At 59.7% G+C, this 21,866-nt stretch overlaps 1 protein-coding gene across 8 annotated transcripts; it reads right to left on the bottom strand.

Annotated features, from left to right (window-relative positions):
* Window positions 1-428: 428 nt before the first annotated feature.
* Window positions 429-21,605, bottom strand: USP19 (ubiquitin specific peptidase 19). Of its 8 annotated transcripts, none has more exons than XM_038148649.1 (28): window positions 21,475-21,593; window positions 17,738-17,837; window positions 17,339-17,583; window positions 15,497-15,553; window positions 14,282-14,410; window positions 13,599-13,732; window positions 12,880-13,287; window positions 12,289-12,556; window positions 12,004-12,160; window positions 11,831-11,902; window positions 11,129-11,244; window positions 10,603-10,817; window positions 10,120-10,321; window positions 9,901-10,034; window positions 9,552-9,710; window positions 9,361-9,471; window positions 9,091-9,201; window positions 8,834-8,935; window positions 8,476-8,616; window positions 8,186-8,304; window positions 7,801-7,938; window positions 7,347-7,711; window positions 6,575-6,685; window positions 5,828-6,044; window positions 5,349-5,501; window positions 5,078-5,241; window positions 4,819-4,997; window positions 635-2,937 (listed from the first exon to the last, which is right to left on the bottom strand). In XM_038148649.1, exons 3-28 carry the CDS (start codon window positions 17,445-17,447, stop codon window positions 2,704-2,706), a joined length of 4,305 nt encoding a protein of 1,434 aa, XP_038004577.1. In that variant the 5' UTR covers window positions 17,448-17,583; window positions 17,738-17,837; window positions 21,475-21,593; the 3' UTR covers window positions 635-2,703. The 8 variants fall into 8 exon arrangements, with proteins under 8 accessions (XP_038004583.1, XP_038004582.1, XP_038004577.1 ...); XM_038148650.1 differs by lacking the exon at window positions 21,475-21,593 and adding an exon at window positions 21,392-21,445; XM_038148655.1 differs by lacking the exons at window positions 635-2,937; window positions 17,738-17,837 and adding an exon at window positions 429-609 and having other exon boundaries at window positions 10,603-10,811; window positions 21,475-21,605.
* Between the last annotated feature and the right edge of the window lie 261 nt (window positions 21,606-21,866).

Genomic DNA, 21,866 nt, shown 5'->3' on the forward strand with positions numbered 1-21,866 from the left:
GGACTTGCACGTCTCGCCCCACCAGCACCAGGGCACAGGAGAAGACACGGGGCACTAAAGCGGCAGGATTTGCACCAGGGGACACGAGACAACAGGGTGCAGCCAGCAGCAGAGCACACGAGGCGGCAGGCACCAGGGAACAGTGTCCCCCGCCGCCACTGTGGAGCGCACCCGGCAAAGGCACAGGTCCCTGAGGGATATTAGGGGATAGCGAGCACCAAGTCACACCAGGGAGCACTGGAGCATGAGGGCACCTGTGGCAGCAGGGTGCTGGGGGTCCCAGCAGCACACTGGGGACATGGTGCCCTGACTCACCAGGGGCAGAGGGTCCCAAGGGATAGCAGGCAGCAGAGGCGAGTGGAGTTCAGAGAGTTTAATGAGCGCAGGACAAACCCCGATTCCCCCCATCCCCCCACCCCCCAGTGCCTGGCCTGGCCCACACCCCCAGGCCAGGCCCCCCGTGACACCCTAGTCGACTTCTTCCATGCTGCTGTAGGAGGGGGCTGGGCGCTCGGCGGGGCTGGCAAAACGCTCGGGGAGGCCTTCCGCAGCCAGCGGCGGGGCTCCTTCGGGGGCCAGGCCGGATCCGAACGGCACCGGGGGCAGTCCCTGCAAGCAGAAGGTGGGCATGAGAGGGAGACTTGCACGCTGCCCACCCATCTCCCTCCTTGCTCCCGGGGGGCTGGAGAGGTGCCCGGGGGGGACACAGCCCCACACGCAGGATGTGCAGCCCCTGGGCTTACAGAGCAGCAGCTGGCGGCAAACCCCACGGCAGGGCAGGGCAGAGGGAAGCAGCCCCTCCGGCCCAGCAGGAGGGCCAGGCTGCAGCACACTCCTGCCCCGGGGCGGAGCAGAGCCCTGCACCCCAGCACGGGGGCCGCAGGCACGCTGCCAGTGCCTGCCGGAGGTCTGAGGAACAGAGCAGGGCCAGAGGGGATTTCCAGGGCTGAGAGCACCTTGTCAGGCCTCGCTGCCGGCCACCCACCGCCGGCGAGGGCAGGCAGGTGCAGGCAGCAGCTTGTGGGCCCCAACCCTGGGGTGCCAGCACCAGTCGGAGCAGAGGTCAGCCCACCGGCGCCGGGCACTGACTCAGACCCACGAGGCCGGCATCGTGGGTGAGCGGGGGAAGCTGCTGAGACCCAGGGCTGTAGACAATGAGGCGACTGTTCCAGGACAGGCACCTCATGACCGTGGCACAGCCCTGCCGGGCTCCCCGGCTGGGACCTGCTTGGGAGGGGAGTAAACCTCAGCACGTGGAGGAGGGGCATGGGACAGAGGTAGGGGGAGTCCAGCTCAGGCCCCGGCCTAAAACGCAGACGAACCCCTTCACTGCAAAGCATCCCTCCCAAGCCAGCTGAGGGCACTGCCAGCAGAACACTGGAGACGGAAAAGGAAGTCACAGGGCTCTGAAGTCACCTCTCACACCCAAATACGCCAGAGCTGTCTGAGCCACACTCAGCCAAGGGCAACACGTCTCAATGTCAGACACGGTTGGAGTAGCAGCCTGTGCCCCAGCCTCAGGGGACTGCCTGCTCCTGGCCCTGCCGGGCTCCTCACGCCCTGCACGTGTCCCGTGAGGCTACCGCTCCACAGCTGGGATTGCAGCCCAGCCCGTGCCCCACGGCATGGGCAGGCAGAGCTCTCCCCTGAGCCTGCTGCCACACAAGGTGCACCAGGCACCCAGCAAAGCCCAAGGGATGGTCCTGGTGCCAGCTGGGTCACAGAGTGGCCTCAGGTGACCCCAGTGTGGAGTCCTCGCCTCTGTGTGGGAGTGCCAGCACACAGGACACGAATGCTGCGTTTCGTTGGAAAACCTGGCTTTATTAACGCACCATGGTCGTAGCTGCTCTCCCTGACCCCACGCCTCTCCCGCAGCATGGGCAGCTGGTACTCTCGTAAATGAGGTGCTGCGCCACGCTGCCCTGAACAGACCAACTCCCCCAGATGCTGCCAGCACACAGCCCCACAGACTGGTGGGAGGCAGCGACCCACAGAGACAGGTGCTCACCATGGGCACCTCAGTCTGGATTGCCAGGCTCCCCAGCAGCTGTCTGGGGCTGAGCAGGGAAGCACACAAGCCCTTGGTGACAAGCCCGTCCAGCCCCAGCACAGGAGAGCAGCACACATACTCCCAGTGCACGGGCAGCTGGCACCAGAAGGCTCAGCAGAAGGCTAGCAGGGCAGACTGGGCTGGCCAAGGACCGTGGGTAGCCCCAGCCCCAGGGGAGCTCAAGGCTCCTGCAGCAGCACAGCTGAGAGAGGTGGCCAGCCAGGGCCCGTGTCAGGGCATCCTGCCCTTGCTGCAGCCTCCCGGCAGGTCTCCACTTCCTACTTGGGAGCCAAGCAGAGATGGTTGATGTGCCCACAGGGCTCTCAGGCCCCAGCAACACCGTAGCAGCAACGTCCCTTCTTGAGAAGCAGGTAGCCTTGAGGCCTGCCCTACTCCCAGTGGGCAGCAAGGAAGGGCAAAGGAGCTTCTGGTTCTGGGCTGTGCCTTGGCAAAGTAGCAGGCTGGCCACACGGGCCTGCCAGCTGGCACAGGAGATGCCAGAGCAGACAGACAGGAGCCGACAGCCCCATGTTTCCCTTGGCGAGTCTTTCCCAGCGATTTCTGTGCTGCTGCCTCATGTCTTCGTCTCATAGCGTCCTAGGACGGCGCGTGCCCTGGCGGCCCTGCTCCCGCAGCTGGCCACGCGCCTGGGCCTATCTCCAGCGGGGCTGGTAAATGAGTGGGTAGAAGACGTTCAGGAAGAGAGCCACAATTGCAGCTGTGGTGGCCAGGACAAAGTATCTGACGCAGCCTTCATCTGGGTGCTGGGGGGTGCCCGGACTTCGCTTCTGGCCACAGGGCCTCCAAGAGTTTCTTGCAGGCCTTTGGGGTGCCTCAAGCTGCAGCTCTTGTTCTTCAGCCTCCAGTTCCTGCCAGATCAGAGAAGCCTGCGATGTGGAAACCTGCGTCAGCACTTGGAGAACACAACGGGCAACACCCCTTGCCATCCCCCGGGGCAGGCGGCTGCCTGCAAGCCCAGCCCCGTGCCCAGCCAGCCCGCCTCCCCATGCAGCACCGTCGCGGTCGCGCCCGCCCCCGCAGCTCTTCAGGGTCTCTGGTGTGTGGGGCTCCGGTGGGTGGCTCTGTGGGAGGGAGCGTGGGCAGCTGCCGGGCAGGGTCTTCACGGGACTGCAGGGAGTGAAGCCAGCAGCTGGATCCCGATGGAGCAGATGCACTTGCATTGGTGGGTCCAGGAGGTAAGGGAGCAGGCAGCAGCCAGTCACAGCCCAGCTTCTGTGATCCCAACAGGATCTTTCAAATGACAGCCAATCCAGAGCCAGCTGGAGCAGCAGGAGCAGGAGGCGCGGTGCCAGTACAGCCAGTCACAGCTCTGCTTTGGTGGGTAAGAATGCTCTGACAACCAATCGTAGCCCAGGTTCCAGAAGGATTTTCCACAGGCAGCCAACCACAGCTTGGCCCTTCATGGCGGTGATCATGCAGAGCAGCCAGTCAGGGAGCAGGTCTCTGGAGGGCACCCAGTGCCACGGAGGGTGCAGGTGGTCCAGGGTGCTTGGGCACCTGCTGAGCCCCACTGGGATCCAATGCACCCCATTACTGTGGGGGAACCAGTGCTGCCAGGGGCCCAATGAGCTCCAGTGCCACAGAGCAACCTGATGAACCCCAGTGCCATGAGGCATACAGTGAGCCACAGAGCAACCTGATGAACCCCAGCGCCATGAGGCATACAGTGAGCCACAGTGCCAGTTCAGGCCCTGAAGCCTCTCACCACCAGTGAAAAGCAGCACAGCTTTCTCATTGCTCAGGGTGCCCCCAGTGAGTGGGGCTGCTCCAGGACACACACGCGGGGCAGGAACAGCCCAGGCAGGCAGACACCAACATGCCAGACAGCCCTGCTGGCCTCAGAGACAGCTTGTCCCCAGGCGAGAGGGCAGAGCTGGGATGCCTAACTAGCACCTGGCCAAGGGGAGGAGGATGAGCCAGAGGGGCAGGGAGGCCAGGCCAGAAGGGCCCCTCTGAGCACACATGTGCAGTCATGCTGGAGATGAACTGAGCATTGTCCTCAGACTCCGCGGGCCCACAGAGGTGCTGAGAACAGAGGGAATGCCTGCAGCACAATGGTGCGTGGGGTCTCACCAGGTGAGCACCAGCCTCAACCTTCCTGACTTTCACAAGAGGATCAGTGCAGCCATTCCCTACCACTGCATTCTGAAAGCACCCTGCCGTCTGGCCCACCCCCAGTCCCTCCCTCCCAGGCCACCCAGCAACAGAGCTCGCTCTGGCAGGTTTCTCCACAGCACCCTGTGAAGGCTGCCAGGCCTCTGGCTCAGCACTGGCATTTACCTTTTTTGCACTTGGCTTGGCCCTGAGTTGGGCCCCAGCAGAAAGTGTTCCCCACCCTGCCTTGAAAGTGGCTCCAGAGGGCAAGTTCTTACTGCTCCCTGGCACAACGAGATCCTACTGCACCACTCACAACCCCTCCTTCAATGCAGACCCCAGTGAGGCTGTGCCCCCCTTCTTCCTCTTCCTGAGCCCTCCCATCAGCACTTCCACACTGATGACGAAAACAGCTCTCCTGTGATCCCTCAGGACAGGGACTGTCCCAAGCCCACAGAGAGAACAAGGCAAGACAGGCTCCAGTGCCCAGCTGACGCGAGCTCTCTGGTATCAAAGGGGTACAGGCACTGCACCACAGCTGCACCAGGCTCTGTGGGTGCAGGCAAAGGCAGGCAGGGCCCTGCATGTGGGCCCCTGAGCACATTTCAAGGCTCTGTGGCTCCAATGGTGGCGAAAGGGACGCAAGTGCTCACCTGGCTGGCAGCAGCTTCGGCAGAGGGGGTGCGCTCGGCGCGGTGGTCTGAGGGATGCCCTGGCAGGGGTCTCTCCACAGGAGAGTTCCTCCGGCGGTAGAAGAGGACATAGGCATATCTGGTCACCACCTGGCTCTCATCCACGGTGGTGACTGTGCTGTCGTCAAAGAGCCGCCAGCCTGAGGAGGAGGAAGGGTTAAGCTAGCAGACAAGTCACGGCCGCAGGAGCCGAGGGGTGGTGAGGGTGACAGATGCTCACCCACGTCGCTGCGCTGGCTGTTCTTGTCGTTGGGCAGGCGGGCATACGCTGTGTAGTGGCCTCCAATCATGCCTCCATAGTGGTTGATCACAGCATACAGGTCATACATAGGCAGCTGCTGCTCACCCTTCCGACCGATGCAGAACTTGCTCAGGTCCAGACTCCTGTAGAGAGATACAGCGACCGTCAAGGGCGATCAGTGTTACGCAGGCTGGGCCGCAGGTCAGCAGAGGCAGTGCCAACCCAGGCACATCATCCCCTGGGCTCTCACCGGACAGGAAAGTCCACCATGTCATTGATCTTGTCCCTCCAAATAAAGCTGCGGAAGGAGAAGCGCTTGAGCTGGATGATGAGGACGTTGGGCAGCCGCCACAGCATCAGCTGCTTGGAAGCCTCACGGTGCTGCTTGCACTTGGGGCAGTACCTGGGGGAAGAGTGTGCTCGTTACTGGCATGGGAAGAGCCTCAGTCCTTGCAGCTCAGCTCACAGCTCAGCCCCAGGGTCCCCACATGCAGGGCTGGCTAAGGGTATGTGGGAGCGCTCAGCTTCCTCTGTCAAGGGCAGGCCAGTACAGCCCTGCAGAGCACTAGCTTTGCTCCCTGCTGGCTCAGCCCTTCCGAGTGCACAGGGAAAGCCAGCCCATTGTTCCTGGCTGCCAGTAGAAACAGCGTGCAGGCCTGGGCAGCTCCTGGGAAACCCCTGCTGCTGTCTGGGCCTGTTGGCTGGAACCCACTCCGCTGCCTTCCTCACCATGCTTCCTCTGGGGCCAGGACTTCAGGCTTCGTGAAGAGATTGAGGCACTGCTCCAGGGTGAAGTGGCCAGCCCGGGCTGCTTCGCTGGCCGAGCCTGGATCCTCCACACATTCCAACTCCTTGGATTCTACCAACACGAATTCCTTGAGGCGCTCATTGTTCTTCCACACCAGGGCAAGAGAGCAGTCGTCTGTCAGATCCAGGGGGGTGTCACCTGTGAAGGGGCACAGACCTCACACACTTACCCCACCAGGCTAGACCAGGCCACCTTGCTGGAGCAATCTTGCCCATCCCAGTTAGATACAGAGATCAAAAAGTGCTGCCAGAAAGGGACAGGTACCCCCCTGGCCAGGTTCATCATGCAGAGCCCCTCAGCCTGCAGGGTGCAACACCGGCACAGTCCTCTCATCAGTAGCACCCTCACAACCAGCACCTGGTGTGGGCATCCTATTCAAAGAAAGAGGTGACCCAGAGATCACAGACCCTCTGAGAATACAAGAGACTGGAAGGAATTGGCCTATTTGCTGAGGAGAGCAAGAATGTCATGCCCAAGAAGAGCTTCCAGATGGAGGTTCTGCGCAGCAGAGCCCTTCCCTCCCCTGTCAGATGCAGCTTTCACTGTCCAGTGTGGACACCTGGGCTCATCTTATGCCAGGCAGACTCTGGCACCCTGGCCAGGCAGATCCACTACCCTGCCAGAGGCTCTAAGGGATGAAGGTGGTGCTTTACAGGGCTCTGGCTCACCTTTATCTTCCAGCTTGTGCTCTCGGTTGGCAGCGTCGATCTTAGTGATGTAGAACGGTGTGGCGCGGGCACTCAGTGAGTCTGGAGTGTGTTGGTACCCAGGGATGGCAGCTGTGAATAGGCAGAGACAGATTTGTGGTGGCACTGCCTGTCTGCCCTGCGTAGGGGCCAAGAATTTGCAGCGCCCCCACCCCCACCTCACATGCTACGGCCTTGAAGGGACACAACCACGTGCCCGTGTCCTTGACTATTTTTAGCAGGCGCCTGCCCCTGGCAAGCTGTGCTCCTCTGCCTGCCTTGCCCCTTCACTGCACATTGCTGCCATCCTGAGACGAGTGTCTGGAAACGTGACAGCCAGGCAGCCGAGCGCGAGAGGCTGGTCCCATGCAGCTGAGTCAGAGCGAGCGAAGTGCTTTGCTCACAGCCCCCAGGGGCTCAGCCTGCACCAGCTCTGCCTTGCTCCCACAGGACTTCTGCCAGCCCCTGCCTTCCCACCTCTCCCACAGCAACACAGCACTCCAGCCTCTCTGCTCATCAGGTCCCTGCTCTACACCCTGGGCTTTGCCAGGGCAGGGCAGAGCGTGGGTAGACAGGCATTTCAGGTGAGGCAAGAGTGCCAAAACAAAGCTCCCGTGGCCTCATCTGTGTTCCCAAGAGTCTCCAGACCAAGCTCACAAGGGGAGAAGAGATGCTGTGCTGGGAGGTCACCCCAAGGAGGGAGAATTGCCCGAGCTCCTGGCACAGACACAGCCAGCGCTTCAGCACCTCTTACCTTCTGGCTTGAGGGCTCTCTCATAGGATGGCTCCTTCTCACAACAGCTGTCACCCTGCGACTCCATGTGCTCAGAGAACCCTGAATCCAAGCTCAGGAGGGAACTCCTGGCTGTCAGGACCTTGCTCCGGACAGTGGTAGTATCCCCCATCTCTGGCTGCAGCTCAGGCACAGCTGGCGAGAGCGGGGGCTCCTGAGGGAGGCTGGAAACCCTGTCCCCATCTCCCAGCTCGGGGGCAGAGGTGGCTGCTGCACAGCTGCTCTTGGCCAGGGGCTCCAGCTTGTCTGAGTGCAGAGGCTGCAGCCCCTGCTCCGGTGACATCCGGCCCAACTGGAATGGAGGCTGGAACACGCTGACTGAGTACCTGGGCATGGAGGTGGGAGTTAGAGCTGGCCAGACGCAGGACTGAGCTCAGCTCCGGGACAGAAGCACCCTCCTTCCCCAGACTCTCACCTTGCGTAGCCCTCCAGCAGCTGGGCCAGGCGGGCGTAGGTGAGGCGGGACTCGGGCACACTGATGAGGAAGGGGAAACCGATGTTCTCAGGACGGCACGAAGCCTTGTGGTCTGGCCAGTGTGTTTTCTGACATGCCCTGTAACACATACACGGCGTGTCAGACACACATACAGCCCCTGCCGAACTCAGCATCCTTGAACAGCCTGGGAAGGAGCAGTGCAGGGCCAGAGAAGTGTGCTGGGGACAAGGGGAACACCACGAGTTCAACTGGCTCCATCCCAAAGGGAAGATCCATCCCACCTTCTCCCAGCAGGCAGAGCTCTCCCATCCAGCCCTTCACAGCAGGAGACCCTCCATCCCTGCCAGGCACCAAGCCAACTCACACGTTGCAGTAACCAACTCGATAGCACCTCGTGCAGCGCTTGAGCTTCTCATCCTCTGGCAGCTGCTTCTTCTGGCAGGCTGCACACTTGGCGACAGGGCCACTGGGCACCTGTGGACGCTGCAGGAGAAAGGACCCATTGGACAGGGAAGGGCACCCGGGCAGGACAAGGCAGCCTCGGGGGGCATCCACGCTCACTGTAGCTAACCGCCCCCGTGTGCAGTTCTGCCTCTCCTGCTCAGTGCTCAGCCTTCCTGCATCTCTCCCATTAGTCCCAATATGCCTCCTTACCTGCTGGACCTGCAGCTCCACCACACGCTCCTTGGCCAGCTCTGGGGACAGCACCTCAAAGCAAAGCAGCAGGTCCGTTGGCGAGACTGTGTCTAGTGAGTTAGATGGCAGGAACATGCGGTGGAAGTGATTCTTGATCACCTGCCAGGAAAGCAGTGGAGCATGGCCGTGTAAGGGCTGCCCTATGTGTCCTCTCCTCAGAGAGCCACAGACCTCAGCCTCACAGGGAGCTGTGAGAAGAGCAGCAGCCTAAGGATGCTGTGCTCAGCTCACCACCTCACAAGGGAAAGATGGACATCCCCAGAACCTCCTGTGGTGGCCTAACCCTCCAGAGCAGGTATCTGCCCAGCACTCTCACCTCTGCCAGGCGCAGGTTCTCTGGTTTCACACGCACACTGTGGGCAACTGAGTCAAGCACCTCCATGGCACTGGAGTTCTCCTTGCTGATACTCACGAGGAACTGCCACCGAGAAAGTGCTGCATTAGTCACACCACACTAAGGCGTGTGGGCCCTTACTTAACACACGGCTTAGCTGGCTGGCACATGACCAGCTGCCTGAGGCACCTCCAGGAGCCTTCTTAGGCTCCCTCCCCAGGGTAGAAGGTACCCTTTACCTTGATGGGTTTCTTGTGTGGCTCCTTTGCAAAGTAGTAGACAGTCAGCACCTTTTGCTTCTGTGGGAGGGGCACGGGGAGGTACAGGAAGGGGTCAAAGGTAATAGACACCTGCAGATACAAAAACACACTCAGCTGTGGGAAGTGCTTGTGGCTGAGCAGCAGATCCAGTGGACTCAAGACCCAGACCCTGTGACCTGTGCTCTCTGAGGGTCAGGAGCCTACTTCTGCACAACCAGGACAGGGACAGAACCTTCAGGGCTGCCCTACCTTGGAGCACATCGGGCACACGAGCTTGGATTTGTACTGGCCCTGGAAGAGGTCTACTATGAACGAGTCATTCCTCATCTTGTGTCGTTGCCAAGCCTCCTCAGCTACCACCTGCAGGAATAAAGGGCTTAGCACCTCATTAAACCACCCAGACTGCTCTCCCAGTGACTTTGGGGGAGGAACAACCTCACCTCATCAGGCCTCCCATCCGAGTCAACAGTCTCTGTGTAGGGCTTGTTCTGGATGCGGTTGAGGTCCTCGTGCAGACCATCAAGCAGGAAGGCCATGAACTCCTGAGCATCGTGCTGGGCATAGCCAGTGAACTGGCTGGCCTTGCTGGCCACAATTGCCTGTGGGGAGAACAGTAGTCAGGGCTGGCCAGCAGACCTCTGCCAGCACTGCCTGCCCCATGTACAAACCCTGGCTGCACCCACCCACACCCACAGCTCTCTGTGGCACTTGCAGGGCAGCCAGGTGCCCACAAAGGAATGCTGGGGACCCACAGCAGCTCCTGCTGAGCACCAATGCCAGGGGCCCTACCTTCAGTTTAGAGGGCTGGAAGGCATGGTGCGTGCCCTTCCACAGCACTCTGAGCAGCATGGCAAAGCCGATGGCCAGGCGTCCACCCGTCCCCAGCGGGTTGTTATAGTTAATTTCTGACTCAAAGGACCGATCTGTAAGAAATGCAGGAGCTCAGGGTGGCTGCTGGCTTCATCATCTAAGTGGTCAAGCTCTGCTGGGCCCCCAGTGTGGGCTCACCATGGAAGTAATCACGCAGCTCCCGGGTGTTGGACAGGGACTGGATGACGCTGTTCATGAAGCAGGTGTTGCCCAGGTTCACTAGACCTGTGAAGCCAGGCAGGCAGACCTTCTTCTTCTCATCCTCATCCTCATCATCCTCCACGCTCTCGGCACTCACGGGGCTGTGTGTCATCGGTGGCACCATACATGTCGGTTTGGGCTGCCAAAGCAGAGGAAGGTGTAAGGGTGTGGCACTCAAGGAGTCTCTCTGGGAACACCAGAGGAACTCAAAAGCCCAAGAAAACCCCCAGAGAGGGCTGGAGCCATCACACCATCTCCCACTTGGACAGGGACAGACAGGCCAACAGTTGCCGCCAATCCTGCCAACTATGACTGAGGGGCACCACCTCCTCTTCCAGGAGTACTTCAGTCTCCAGAGTGGCACTGAGGAGGTGTCTCGCTTTCCCCTATCCAGGTCAGACCCAGTGTGACCACACTCACCGAAGGAATGTGTGGCTCTTGCTTCACCGCCAAGTGCTCTGGGGCTGTACGGGCTGCCACACCATCCAGAGCCCCATCTTCCACACGTGGCTTCTCTTTGTCACTGGTTCGGGCCTCTTCCTTGCTGGAGAGGGGGTGCTGGTTACTGCCCGGAGGGTTCTTATCCAGAGGGGTAGGGCCTGTAGGCATGGCAACCTTTGCACCACCCACTGCACCTTAAAAAGAGGGAAAGGTGGGCCTGTGGTTAGCAGCACCACACACTGCCCACAGTGGGGCTGAACTGCTCAGTCCACGCTTGCACAGGCTCTCTCCTACCCGTGAACAAGGGAAACAGCAGTGCCCTTCCCCTACCACGTGGCTCACACCCTGCCTCAGATCCCTCCTACCTGCACCCACTCATCCCCTCTCCTTCCCCACCGTTCCATGCCAGAGGATCCAGCACCAGCTGGCAGCTGGCAGTGGTGAGGAGGGCCCATGGCCCACTGCGGCGCAGCAGGCAGGCAGGACACGAAGGCAGGGTGCAGACCTCGTGTGGCAGGAGCCTCCAGCCCTCCCCAGCGCTGGCTCTGGCGTTTCTTCAGGCAGACATCAATGCGAGACACCGTGAAGTTGTACGTGCACTGGTCCGGCTCAATAAGGTTCCTGCAAGGCACGCAGCGAGTCAGAGGTGCCCCAGACCCCACAGCAGCCTCAGACATGCCAAAGCCTTTGCACAGCAGAGCCATGGCCTCCAGGCAGCAGGGACCCTGCCAGCACTAATCCTGACAAAGCAGGGGGGAAACCCTCGAGCCTGGCCACACTGAACACACAGAGCGCCCCTTTTCTGACAGATCCATTCTGCTTGGCTCTCTCCTGCTGCACATCCTACCCAAAGGGCACAAGGCTGGTCTGGCTCTGTCCCCAAGAGCTCTAGAACAGCCTGGGGCAAACTGCAGGCAAGGAGACACTGGGATTTCCTCCCCTGCAAGCGAGCACACAGCCAAGACAGACCAGGCTCAGGGCACCAGTGTAGCATGGTGTAAGTGAAACCTCCAAATGCAGAAATGAGCATTCCCTGTACAGAACCGCCAGATGGGACTGGTTCCTGCTCCAGCTCTGCACTCTCACCTCCCCTGCCCTGGTGTGGGCTCCAGCTCTGCACTCTCACCTCCCCTGCCCTGGTGTGGGCTCCAGCTCTGCACTCTCACCTCCCCTGCCCTGGTGTGGGTTAGAAGGACAGGACTCATACCTGAGCTTCACCTGCCACCGGAACACTGTGTGAGGCCCACAGCCAGGATGGAGACGAAGGAAGTTCGTATCACTGCAGAGAAACTGGGAGTGAGCAGAGGTGAACAAACAAGTAGCCCAGCCACAATCAGGAGCTCTGCAGCGGCCTGGCATCATCCCGAGGCAAACTTGTACCTCGTCTGGAACACTAGTGTGAAATCTTGTTCCCGGAACAACACCTTGGATGTCTCCTTGTGGATCTCCTTCACATAGACATGCACCACCACCAGATCATTGCCCTTCTCGTATGAGTCATTCTTGACAAAGGTCAGGCTTACAAAAGGCTCTGGCTCTGAGTAAGAAAAGCCACAGAGAGAGAGGTTATTTTCCTTGCATGTTGGGGCTGAAGCTGACCCAGGAAAGGTCCTGAGTAGATGGACCTTCCTGACCAGGCTCACCCCATGGGCTCTAGCCACTCACCATCAGCTGCTGCTTCCAGAGCCACATCGTCCTTGGACCAGTCCCTCTTCTCACTATCTCTGCCCATGGGAGGGGTGGCCACTGGGATGGCCTTAGAGCTCTCTCCCAGGATAGGCAGGCAGTCCCGGCTCCGCAAGGCCTCGGTAGGGCTGCCTGGCTGCAGGACTCTTTTCTCAACACAAGTGGCAACACAGTGGGGGAGCACCTCTGTGGTAGCTGCAAGAGGTGGCATCTCCACGGGAACAGTCTCTTTGGCCAAAACCACAGCCTTTCAATACAGAAAGACACAGTGAAACAAAGACACTGTCACCCCTGAGCTGCCCTGGCCCACCCACTGTGGCTACTGCCAGCCAGTCAGGCACAGCTCCATCCCACCTGCTTCCCCCACACAGCCCATACCAGCTCAGCCCCACTAGCATCACAGCACAGCAACTGCAGGGTCCTCACTTCACCCTCTCCTCCACCACAGGTCCTCCTGTCAGCCCTCAGCATCCCGGAGCCCACCTCATCCTCACCAGCAGTGATGGGTCCTGCAACCCCTGCACAGGGCAGAGGAAGCAGGGGCACCCTGCCCAGCAGGTCCCCAGGTACCTTCTCGAGTGGCAGCACGAGGTCTGCAAGGGCCGCAGGTGCATCGACCTGGCTGGCTCTGCCATTGCGGCGGCTGCTGGCCCTCCCACTGTGCCCCTTGCTGGGCTCGGTGCTCCCGGTGACCCTGGCATTCGGCTCCTCTTCAGTGGGAGCTACTTTGAGGTATACTGCCCGCTTGGCACTGGGGCCACTCTGTGTCCCTGGGCTGGCTGGGCTTTTCCCTCCCAGGACCTCGCTTCTTCCCGGAGCACGCTTGGGGTTGGAGGGCTCCCGCCGGGATCTTGGCGGCTCTGAGCCTTCAGCCCTCAGCTCTTCAGGGGTCAGCTCTGCAGAAGCAGCCTTCTCCTTCCCGTTCTCCCAGCACGCAGCCCCTTTGGCCACCTCTTTGGATCCGTCTTTCCTTTTCTTCTGTAAAAAGCAATGCAGCACAGTGGGAAGGTACTCAGGTAGCAGCATCTTTCAGGCTCCCTATCTACCCCTTACCCTCACTCCCCCTTCCCAGACTGCACCAGGACTCTACTCCAGAACCTGAGAATGCATGGCAGGCAGAAACAGGGATACAATTCCCTGGGACAATGGCAGATGGCTCATGCAGCACATAGATGAAGGATGTGCCCCACATTGCTCCCTGGGCAGCTCAACAGCAGGGAGCTTGGAGCTCATCCCAGCTCCCCAGGGCTCCACAAGTTCCCTTAATAGACAGATCATTCCCTCCTTACCAGAAGTGAAGACCAGTTATGGAGTGGGATCTTCTTCTGCAGCACAAGCTGTAGAAAGTTGCCCTTCTTGCACTGGATCTTGCTGCAGGAGCCCTCGATCTCCTCATAGAACTGACAGCTCCACTGGCGCCCGTCTGTAAAGCAGAGGGGAACCAGTACCTCAGGCAGTGCTCCAGGCAGCTGTCACCTAACCCACAGCCCCCTTTCACCTGCCCCCAGGATGAAGGAAGCACTCATTCAGAGCCAAGAAGGCTGCAGGCAGGCTGCCACCATACCCCAGGAGCCTTCCAGGGCTCCAGCCAGCTTCCCTGAACTTGCTTTGTACATCTGGCTGGCCTTCTTCCCAGCGGGAAGGCCCTGGGCCTCCCCGCCCTCAGGGACACAGTCACTTTTCCAAAGGATACCCGGCACTGACTCAGCCATCCCAGCAAGCAGGGGACAGAGACGCACTGGCGCGGCCGTGGACATTTGTTCACTTGGCACAGAGGCCAGCTCCTGCCCTCCCCAGCTCTACAATGCTCTCCTATCGTCCCTGTCTGCTGCCTGAGTGTGTGCCAGCTGAGAGCAGGGCATTGCCTCTGAGGGAAAAGTTTGATGTCTGCCTGCAGCAACCCCGTGCTTGGCCCAGAGCTGTGCCAAATCCCAGTGGATAAATGCTTGCAGCAGTTGCTCCATTCCCATACCTGGTAGTCTGACCACACAGTCCGTGTCAGTGAAATCAGCACGTACATCCTCTGCCTTCAGAGCTCCAGTGCCCAAATTCAACTTGATAATGATCTCATCAGCATTCTGCTTCCAGTCCAGCAGCAGCTCTAGGAAAAGGGAGGGAAGTGTCACCCACTTGCTGGGGAATGAGCCTGAAGTGCCCACTCCTTGGCTGGGGAACGCAACCCTGAACACACACGCAGTTAAGGAGGTCACTGCAGGGAACACAGATCATGACAATTAAAAGGGACCTGCCCTCATCAGACAGGCCACAAACAAGAACACATGTTGCAGCAGGGCAGACGAATCCCAGTGGGAACTGGAGAGATCAGAAAGGCAGCGCTGTTCTTGGCACTGCCACAAGCAGCAGCGGCAGTGGGAAGAAAGGGCGGCTCCTGCCAACAACAAAGCAATTACTGCTTTCCCAAGGAACGAGGAAGCCACAGAATTACTCTGGGGGATTTAGGTGGACTCTGACCACAATCAGAAATTGCCACTTCCCCTTTGCATATGCAAACCAAGCAGCCCAGCTGCAACCATCAGAGCACTGTACTGCTGCCAGGTGAGCGTGGCTAGCACGGATGAAAGATGGGCAGGCTGGCCAGGGGGCAAGTACGCTGTAACGGGTGAGAAAAGAGTGCAGCAGTGATACTCTGGTGCAGGCAGAACTTCCATTGTGCGCCTGCCACGCTCCAGGCGTGGCCTTTGATGCCCTGAAGTCTTCAACACAAGGAAGTGATTTTGATCACCTTGATTTCAATCAGGTTTGCTCTACCCCTGGGGCACAAGGACATCCTACTCTGTCCTCAAAGAAGGCCTGGACTGAGACAGAAACCACTCAATGCTGCCCACAAGGTGACACAGCTCGGGATGTTCCCAGCACAGCAATCATGTCCTACTCAGAAACAAGCAGGGCAGGCATCAGCGGCAAGGTGTCCCAGGCCTGTGCTCAGTGGCACGGTGACACCTGAGTTGCAAGCAGCCTGCCACATACCCAGGCCCTCTTCCTTGCAGACAGCCTTTCTCCACTCCTGGGAAGGCCACATACTGTTAAGATAAACACTGAGGCAAGGGAGTGCTCATGTTAGTTCTGCTCAATGCCAGAGCACTGGACAACAATGTGAGAGCTTCAGATCCCTTGGCAAGGGCACTCCATGGCCATGCACTGACAGCTGGCACACACCTCAACTTACCCTCCTCTGAGTCCTTCTCCTGGGCAGTCTCAGCCTGCTCGAGCTCAGGGCGAGACACTGGTGGGCAGAGAAGCAGAGCGCAGGCAGGTCTGTCATTCTGTCACCTCACAACATAGGCCAGCAAGCTGATGCTGAAAATTTCACACATCACCTCTTTCTACCCTGAATCTGTGTCCAGGCCTTTCATCCTGCATGTGTTGCCCACCTCCCTCCTCTGCTTTCTCACATTTCTCCTTCCCCAGAGTCCTGCCTGCAGCACTGCAGCAAGTCAGCGCCAGGACAGCTGCTCTGGGCCGTACCACCAGATCCTAGTCTGAACAGAACCACAGAGGGAGCAACACAACAACTCTGCACCATGTAGGCACTGCTTTTTTGAGGCACATCCCATTGTGAGCTTTTGGCATCCAGGCTCAGCTGTGTTGCCCAGCTCGATACAGCAGGTCCCAGCCCCCAGCCATGTAGAGGAGTCCTGTCTTGATCAGACAGAAAGAACCTGGTGTTTGGTCATGCTCAAACTAATTCTGCTGTAACCAGAGAACCACGTGGCTCAGCTGCACTTTAACATTTCCATTCCTGCACAAGCTGCCAATGTCCACATCTGAAAACCTCCTTCCAGATCAGGGTGGGGAACCAAACTGACCTGACACCTAATCCCTGTCACCCACAGAATTACCTCCAACAGCCAGAAGTGTCTCCAGGCCTGCTCTAGCCCCACAGGATAGTGAACTCTGCCAGGCAAGGGACCCAAAGTGACAGCACCTTCTCCTGGAGCAGAGAAATAGTGGTAACAGGAACCGTGGTCTCCACTCGGAAACACTCAGAAGGCTGTCACTGCCTCCCTTGACTGGCTACAAACCAGTAGGAAACTTCTGCTGACTACCACAGCCACTGGTGCAAAGGTGCCAGTGGGACTGGCAGCATGAGAAGCAAGGCAGTAGAACTGCCAGGAGGATCTACAGCCCCTCACCACCTCCCACAGAGGGGACAGGGGCGGCATGGCGGCCCTCAAGACAGCCCCCGTGTCAGAGATACAGCGTCAAGCCCTACCAGAGGCACACTCCTCCCATGCAAGAGAAAGCACAGGGCTGTGCTCTGCACTGTGGGACTGCACATCGGGGACTGCGCCGGCCGCTCTGGCACAGACCTTGCCAAGCACTCAATTACCTTGGCCTATAAAACACCCTGTGATTTTGAGGTCACAATAATCATAACAGAGCAGGCACAGAAATCAAACAGCTTTCCAGAGCCACAGAAACTCTCGAAGGCATCCTGCCCGCAGGCATTACCTGCACCAGAAGCATCATTTTTGTCAAAGGATACATGACAGTTACAGAAGGAATTACTCTACAGCAACCACTTCACCTGAGCCACACCCTGTTCTGACACAGAAGCTAAAGCACCAGCCCCACCCGCAGGCCTTGCACTCCCGGTCACTGCCTCACAACATCTGCCTCAGCAAACTGATGGGAAAGAAGTAGAGCTGCCTCCAGCAGCAAGAGCACTCACAGGTTTCAGTTCTACTCTCACTGGATTGGGGCAGATCACACCCAGTTCAAAGCAGAGTCTAGAAACAATCACCAAGGCCAGCACAGACTTTAGCTAACAAGGCCACAGGCCCAACCTTCCTAACATCGCTGGGGCTAAGTAGTGCCCAAAGGAAGGAGGTTACAGGTCCAGGCAGGACACTGTGTCGAAGAAGATCCCACATCACACGGTTTACCATAAGCTGCAGGAAGTGATTAGTCAAATCTGCTTATCCTGCAGCAGATGGCTGAGAGGCTCCCAGGCTGCGGGGCTGAGACACCACAGGCCTGCTCACCAGCGATGCTGAGGGGCTCTCACCTTCCTTGCTTTCCTGATTGGCTCGATCCTTTTGCTTCTTCTTGTTGGTGGCATCATCCAAGCCCCGAGACGCTCTCCGCTGGCCAGGGGCATTTGTGCTGCTGGACATCTTCAGCCGTTTGGAGGACACAAACAGCCCGCCGGGGTCGGTAATGGAGTCTGGGTCAGGGGTGCGACGTTTTCTTCCTGGCCCAGCTATCTTGGCGACTCTCTGTGGTCAAACTCTCTGGCAAGGAAGTAATGGCCTAAAGAGAGGAAAGAGCAAGCATGGCAGGAGGAGCAGGTGGAAAAGGCCCAACAGCAGCAGGATCCACTCTTGCCTCAGGGCCAGCGCCCTTACATGACCTTCACCATGGTATTTATGGGAAGCCCCATGCAGCACTCAGTGAGGAAACCTACCTCATCACAGCTGCTACAATGCTTACTGCCAAAAGCATGGGCTTGTCAGAGCTCCCAACATACAATCAGGGGTCTTCAGTATGTGGCACGCATTAAAAACCTGGAAAGCAAGTGTCATGCTCATGGCTCCCACTATAGCAACACTGGCCCAGAGCAGCTGCTGGCGCTAACAGCCGGAGACACAGGCGAGGGCAAGGACATGAGGAGGCCTGGATCTGCAAAACTGAGCCTCCAGAGTCAACTGGGGGAGCCTGTCACACAGCTTGGAGCGACAGCTATTTCAGTCAGTGTCCTGTGTACCAGCGCCAGAATAGGAGCCAGTAACACCCTAAGAAGGAAGCAGGCCTGGGTCAGTCTCCCATGACAGATGGGAGCAGAGCTCCCTGGCAAAAGGAGAGTTCCTCCCCCTTCTCCCACTAGCTGGGAACTTAACCAGCATGACTGCACCTTGAATATTTATCTCCCAGCCAGTTTACAGACAGCGTCAGCGGGGCCTGGCCTGGAAACAGGACACCTCTGCTCCTCGTGCCCCAGGAAGAGAGTAGGCTGAGCAGGGCAAGTAAGCTGTACACCCCTGCCCCCTTTGTAGACATGCCCTCCCTACAAAGCCAGCTCCCCTACAGGGTTTGGGAGCTGCTAGCCCAGGTGCACTCATTGGTGTCACCCTGCAGTGTTCAGGGCTTTCAGAAAGCAGAGCCAAAACAACCCACTGAAAACAGTCCCATTGGAGGTGTCTCCACGGAGGCGGTGAGAGCACAGAGCTGGGGAGGTTTCCTCCCTCGCTGCCCTGGCTGCACACCCTGACCCTGGCAGTGCCTATCAGCCTGCAGGGGTTTGCAGCAAGGAAACGGGCCCAGCCACTCGCATCCTGCCCACCCCCAGGTGCCAGCTGCCTGCCACAGCTCCCAGTGCACTGTTTCACACGCATCCCACGGCCCGGCTCCCATGTCAGGACGTGGAGCCAAGCCCAACAACACCTTGGCCTAGCCCAGCTCCACTGAGCCTGCCTCTCCACCAGTGGGAGGCAAGCTGTCCCTTGGGAACACCCTGCTCTGCTTTCACCCGTGCACCAAGCACAGATCCCTTGCTGTGCATGAGCACGGCCAGTGGCAGGAGGCACCTCCAAGGGAGGCGTTCTGACAGAGCAAGGACACTGCCAGCTCCGTCCTGCCAGCCCCATCTTGCCAGGGCATTTGTTGCCTAGAAATGTTTGGGGCAACAAGTAGCCACAAACGTGGAGCTGTAGCCACAAACCAAGAGGAAACCCAGAGAGCAAAGCAGCCTGGTCTTGCCCTCAGCTCTGGCAAAGCCAGCCCCATGACAGGTGTTGCATACAAACCACTTCTCTTCAGGCCAACCCACCCTCACCCCCAAGAACCACTGAAGCCAAGTGAAAAGCTGAGTCCAGCCCAACTGCCGGGCACGGCAACTCCTGCCACCCACGGTGGAGAGGCCCCAGTCACCTGGAGACCGAGATGCTGAGCATCAGTTCCAAGGAGCTTGAAAGAGAGTGGAAGGGCAGAGCATCATCCCTGTGCTGCTGTACTCACTGGGTCTCTCCAGGATGCAGAAGCACTTCTGGCTCCAGAGGGAATGGCAAGGGCCCCCCCAGAAGGGAACGTGGCAGTGATTCACCAGGCTAGGCCCCTGATGCCAGCTGCATGCTGCCACTCAGCTCCAGTCCCCTGATGCTGAAGAAGCTCACCTGGGCTTGGCAAACATGGGAAAGCATTTTTTGTTGTATTTCTTTTGTCTCCAGGGTGAAAACCCCAGGAGAAATGGGAGTCAAGAAGCAGTGACTGCTTCATGCAGGGTCAGGCAAGGCCCTGTCGCCTCCTTCCTGCACCTCCAAAGGGGGGGCAGAGGATAACTGCTGGGCAGGGTTGAAAGCAAGCTCTGAGAAGGGTCCTGGAGGGCTGAGAAAGGACAGGCCTCTGCCCACGAAGGAGTGAGGAAGAGAGACAGGGTTGCACGCCTGCTTGTCACTCCTCCAGGAGAAGCCTGCTGCTCTCACGCCTCGCTGAGGCTCAGCTCCCTCGGGTGCTTCGCTGACAGCTACTCCTCACGGCAGGCGGGAACCAAGGGGGCTGGAGCTCTGCCCGTTTCAGCTGCCAGGCTGATGGCAGCCTGAGGCTGCTGCGCACACCCCAAGGTTTTGGAGGAGCGAAGGCAAAGCACAGGTTACTCAGGTATTAGAGCAGGTGAATAAGAGACTTTTATGCCACCAGGAAACGCAGACACAGGCAGCATGTTCAGCCCCTGGGTGCACAAAGGTTTTGGCACCACTCCTTTGGCACGGTAGGAGTCACTGCAGGGGAGAGATGGCGAAAGGCCGCTCTGGCTAGATGCCAGGTGAACCTCTGGGAAGCACCTGATGAGCTGGCCACTCCTACAAAGCCTTACTCAATCCCCAGAGCCCGGGAAGCCTGGCCATGCTGCTGTGGGGAGCAGAAGTGCTTCCCCATCCTCTGCTGTCCCTGCTGTGGTGTGAACCAGATCCAGATCCAGCCAGGGCTTTCTCCTAACTGTGTCTTGCCCCTGAGCAGTTTCCCAACCCAGATCATGCTGAGACTGCAAATATTTTGACTAGCCAGAGGAAAGGGAGCAAGAGGCCAAGGAGAAGGGCCACTCCTCCCCAGAGCAGCACCAGACCAGGAAGGACAGCAGAAAGTGCTCATCGAGATGCAATTTCTGTCCCACGCCTGGGGCAGTTTAAGCACTTGGCAGGAGGAGCTCCCTGATTCTTGTCCACAGCACTCCCCACCAGTGCAAAGGCCTTTGAAGGGGTAGCTGCAGAGAAGATTGCCTACCCCAACAGCATCATCTTTACACAGACATCTGGATCCCCCATGTCCTAAACACAGCCAACAGAAACATGTCCCTCATGTACACGAATACTTCTGCCACCTTCTGTTTCTTGCTCCCCTGAGGGACCAGAAATCCCAAGACTCAACCTTGACTTTTACTTGAGTTTCTGGGCATGCCTGACGCACGGGTGGAGCCAGGGCAAGCACAGAGTCCCCTGGGGCAGCTACTCAAGCCAGCACTGTCACACAAAATGTTTCCAACCCACGTGGAAATCACCGTGCGCCCAATGCATTGTGACAGCAGTGAGTCTTCTGCTGAGTGGGGAACCCGGCAGGCCCAGCTCCCTCATTCTGGGGACGATCACTGAACCACAGAACGCTTTGTGCTGGAAGGAGGCCTTGACAACCATACAGTTCCACCCCGCCGGCCATGGGCAGGGACAGTGATGAGAGCGTGCAGGCAGCAGCGGCGGCCCCTGGCCCCTCGGGCGCTGCCGCCCGGCCCCAGGCACCGCGAGAGGGCAAAGGGACTGTGAACGGCGTTTGTGTGAACGGTGTTTGTGTGAACGGTGTTTGTGTGAACGGCCCCGGCGGGCAGAGCACGAGGTCGCCGCGCCGGTTCCTGCCCGGGGCTGCCGCGCTCGGCCCGTCCTGCCGAGCGCCGCTCTCAGCCCCCGCGGCCCCAGCTCCTGCCGCCCCGCACGTTCTCTCCGCTCAGGCCCGTCACAGGCCGCCGCCACCGCCATCCGCCGCTCGCCTCGCTCTCCGCCGCCCCGGCTCCCGCGCCCACGGGCCGCATCCCGGCCTCCCGCCGCCCCCGGGCCCTGCTCGCCGCCGCGGCCCTCACCCCGCGCTGGCCCGGGTGCCGCTCGCCGCCCCCGGGCCCCGCCGCCGCCCCGGCCCGGCCGGCCCGGCCCTCCCCGCACTCACGGCCCCGCCCGCCGCTCCGGTCTGTTTGTGCCGCGCCGAAGTTCCGAGCGGGCCGACAACGGAGACAGGCCCGAGCCCGTGACGCACTTCCGGGAACCGCCGGGCACGCCCACGTGACACGGGAGCGAGGGGGCGAGTCACGTGACGCTGCAACGGGGGTGGTGCCGGCGCGTTCCCGCGGCAACGGGAGCGCGCGGGGGAGCGCGGGAGCGCCGGGGCTGTCCGCGGCGTGCCGGGGCTGGCCCGTGGGGGTCCCGGGGCTGGCCCGTGGGGGTCCCGGGGCTGTCCGCGGCGTTCCGGGGCCGGCCCGTGGCGGTCCCGGGTGTGCTGTGCCCCCCGGCCCTGCTGCCCGTTCCCGCCCCACCGCCCGACCCCAAGCCCCGCTGTGCCCC

This window comes from Motacilla alba, chromosome 12 (assembly GCF_015832195.1).
Source record: "Motacilla alba alba isolate MOTALB_02 chromosome 12, Motacilla_alba_V1.0_pri, whole genome shotgun sequence".
NCBI lineage: Eukaryota > Metazoa > Chordata > Aves > Passeriformes > Motacillidae > Motacilla > Motacilla alba.

Bases quoted from the DNA above. Each gene is read 5' to 3' on its own strand.
- USP19 (XM_038148648.1), bottom strand. From the start codon at position 17,447: ATGTCCAGCAGCACAAATGCCCCTGGCCAGCGGAGAGCGTCTCGGGGC. The intron at 12,557-12,879 runs GTACCTGGGGAC...CTGTATTGAAAG, and splicing joins TCGTGCTGCCACTCGAGAAG to GCTGTGGTTTTGGCCAAAGA. The intron at 11,245-11,830 runs GTATGAGTCCTG...CGTGCCTTGCAG, and splicing joins CGGTGGCAGGTGAAGCTCAG to GAACCTTATTGAGCCGGACC.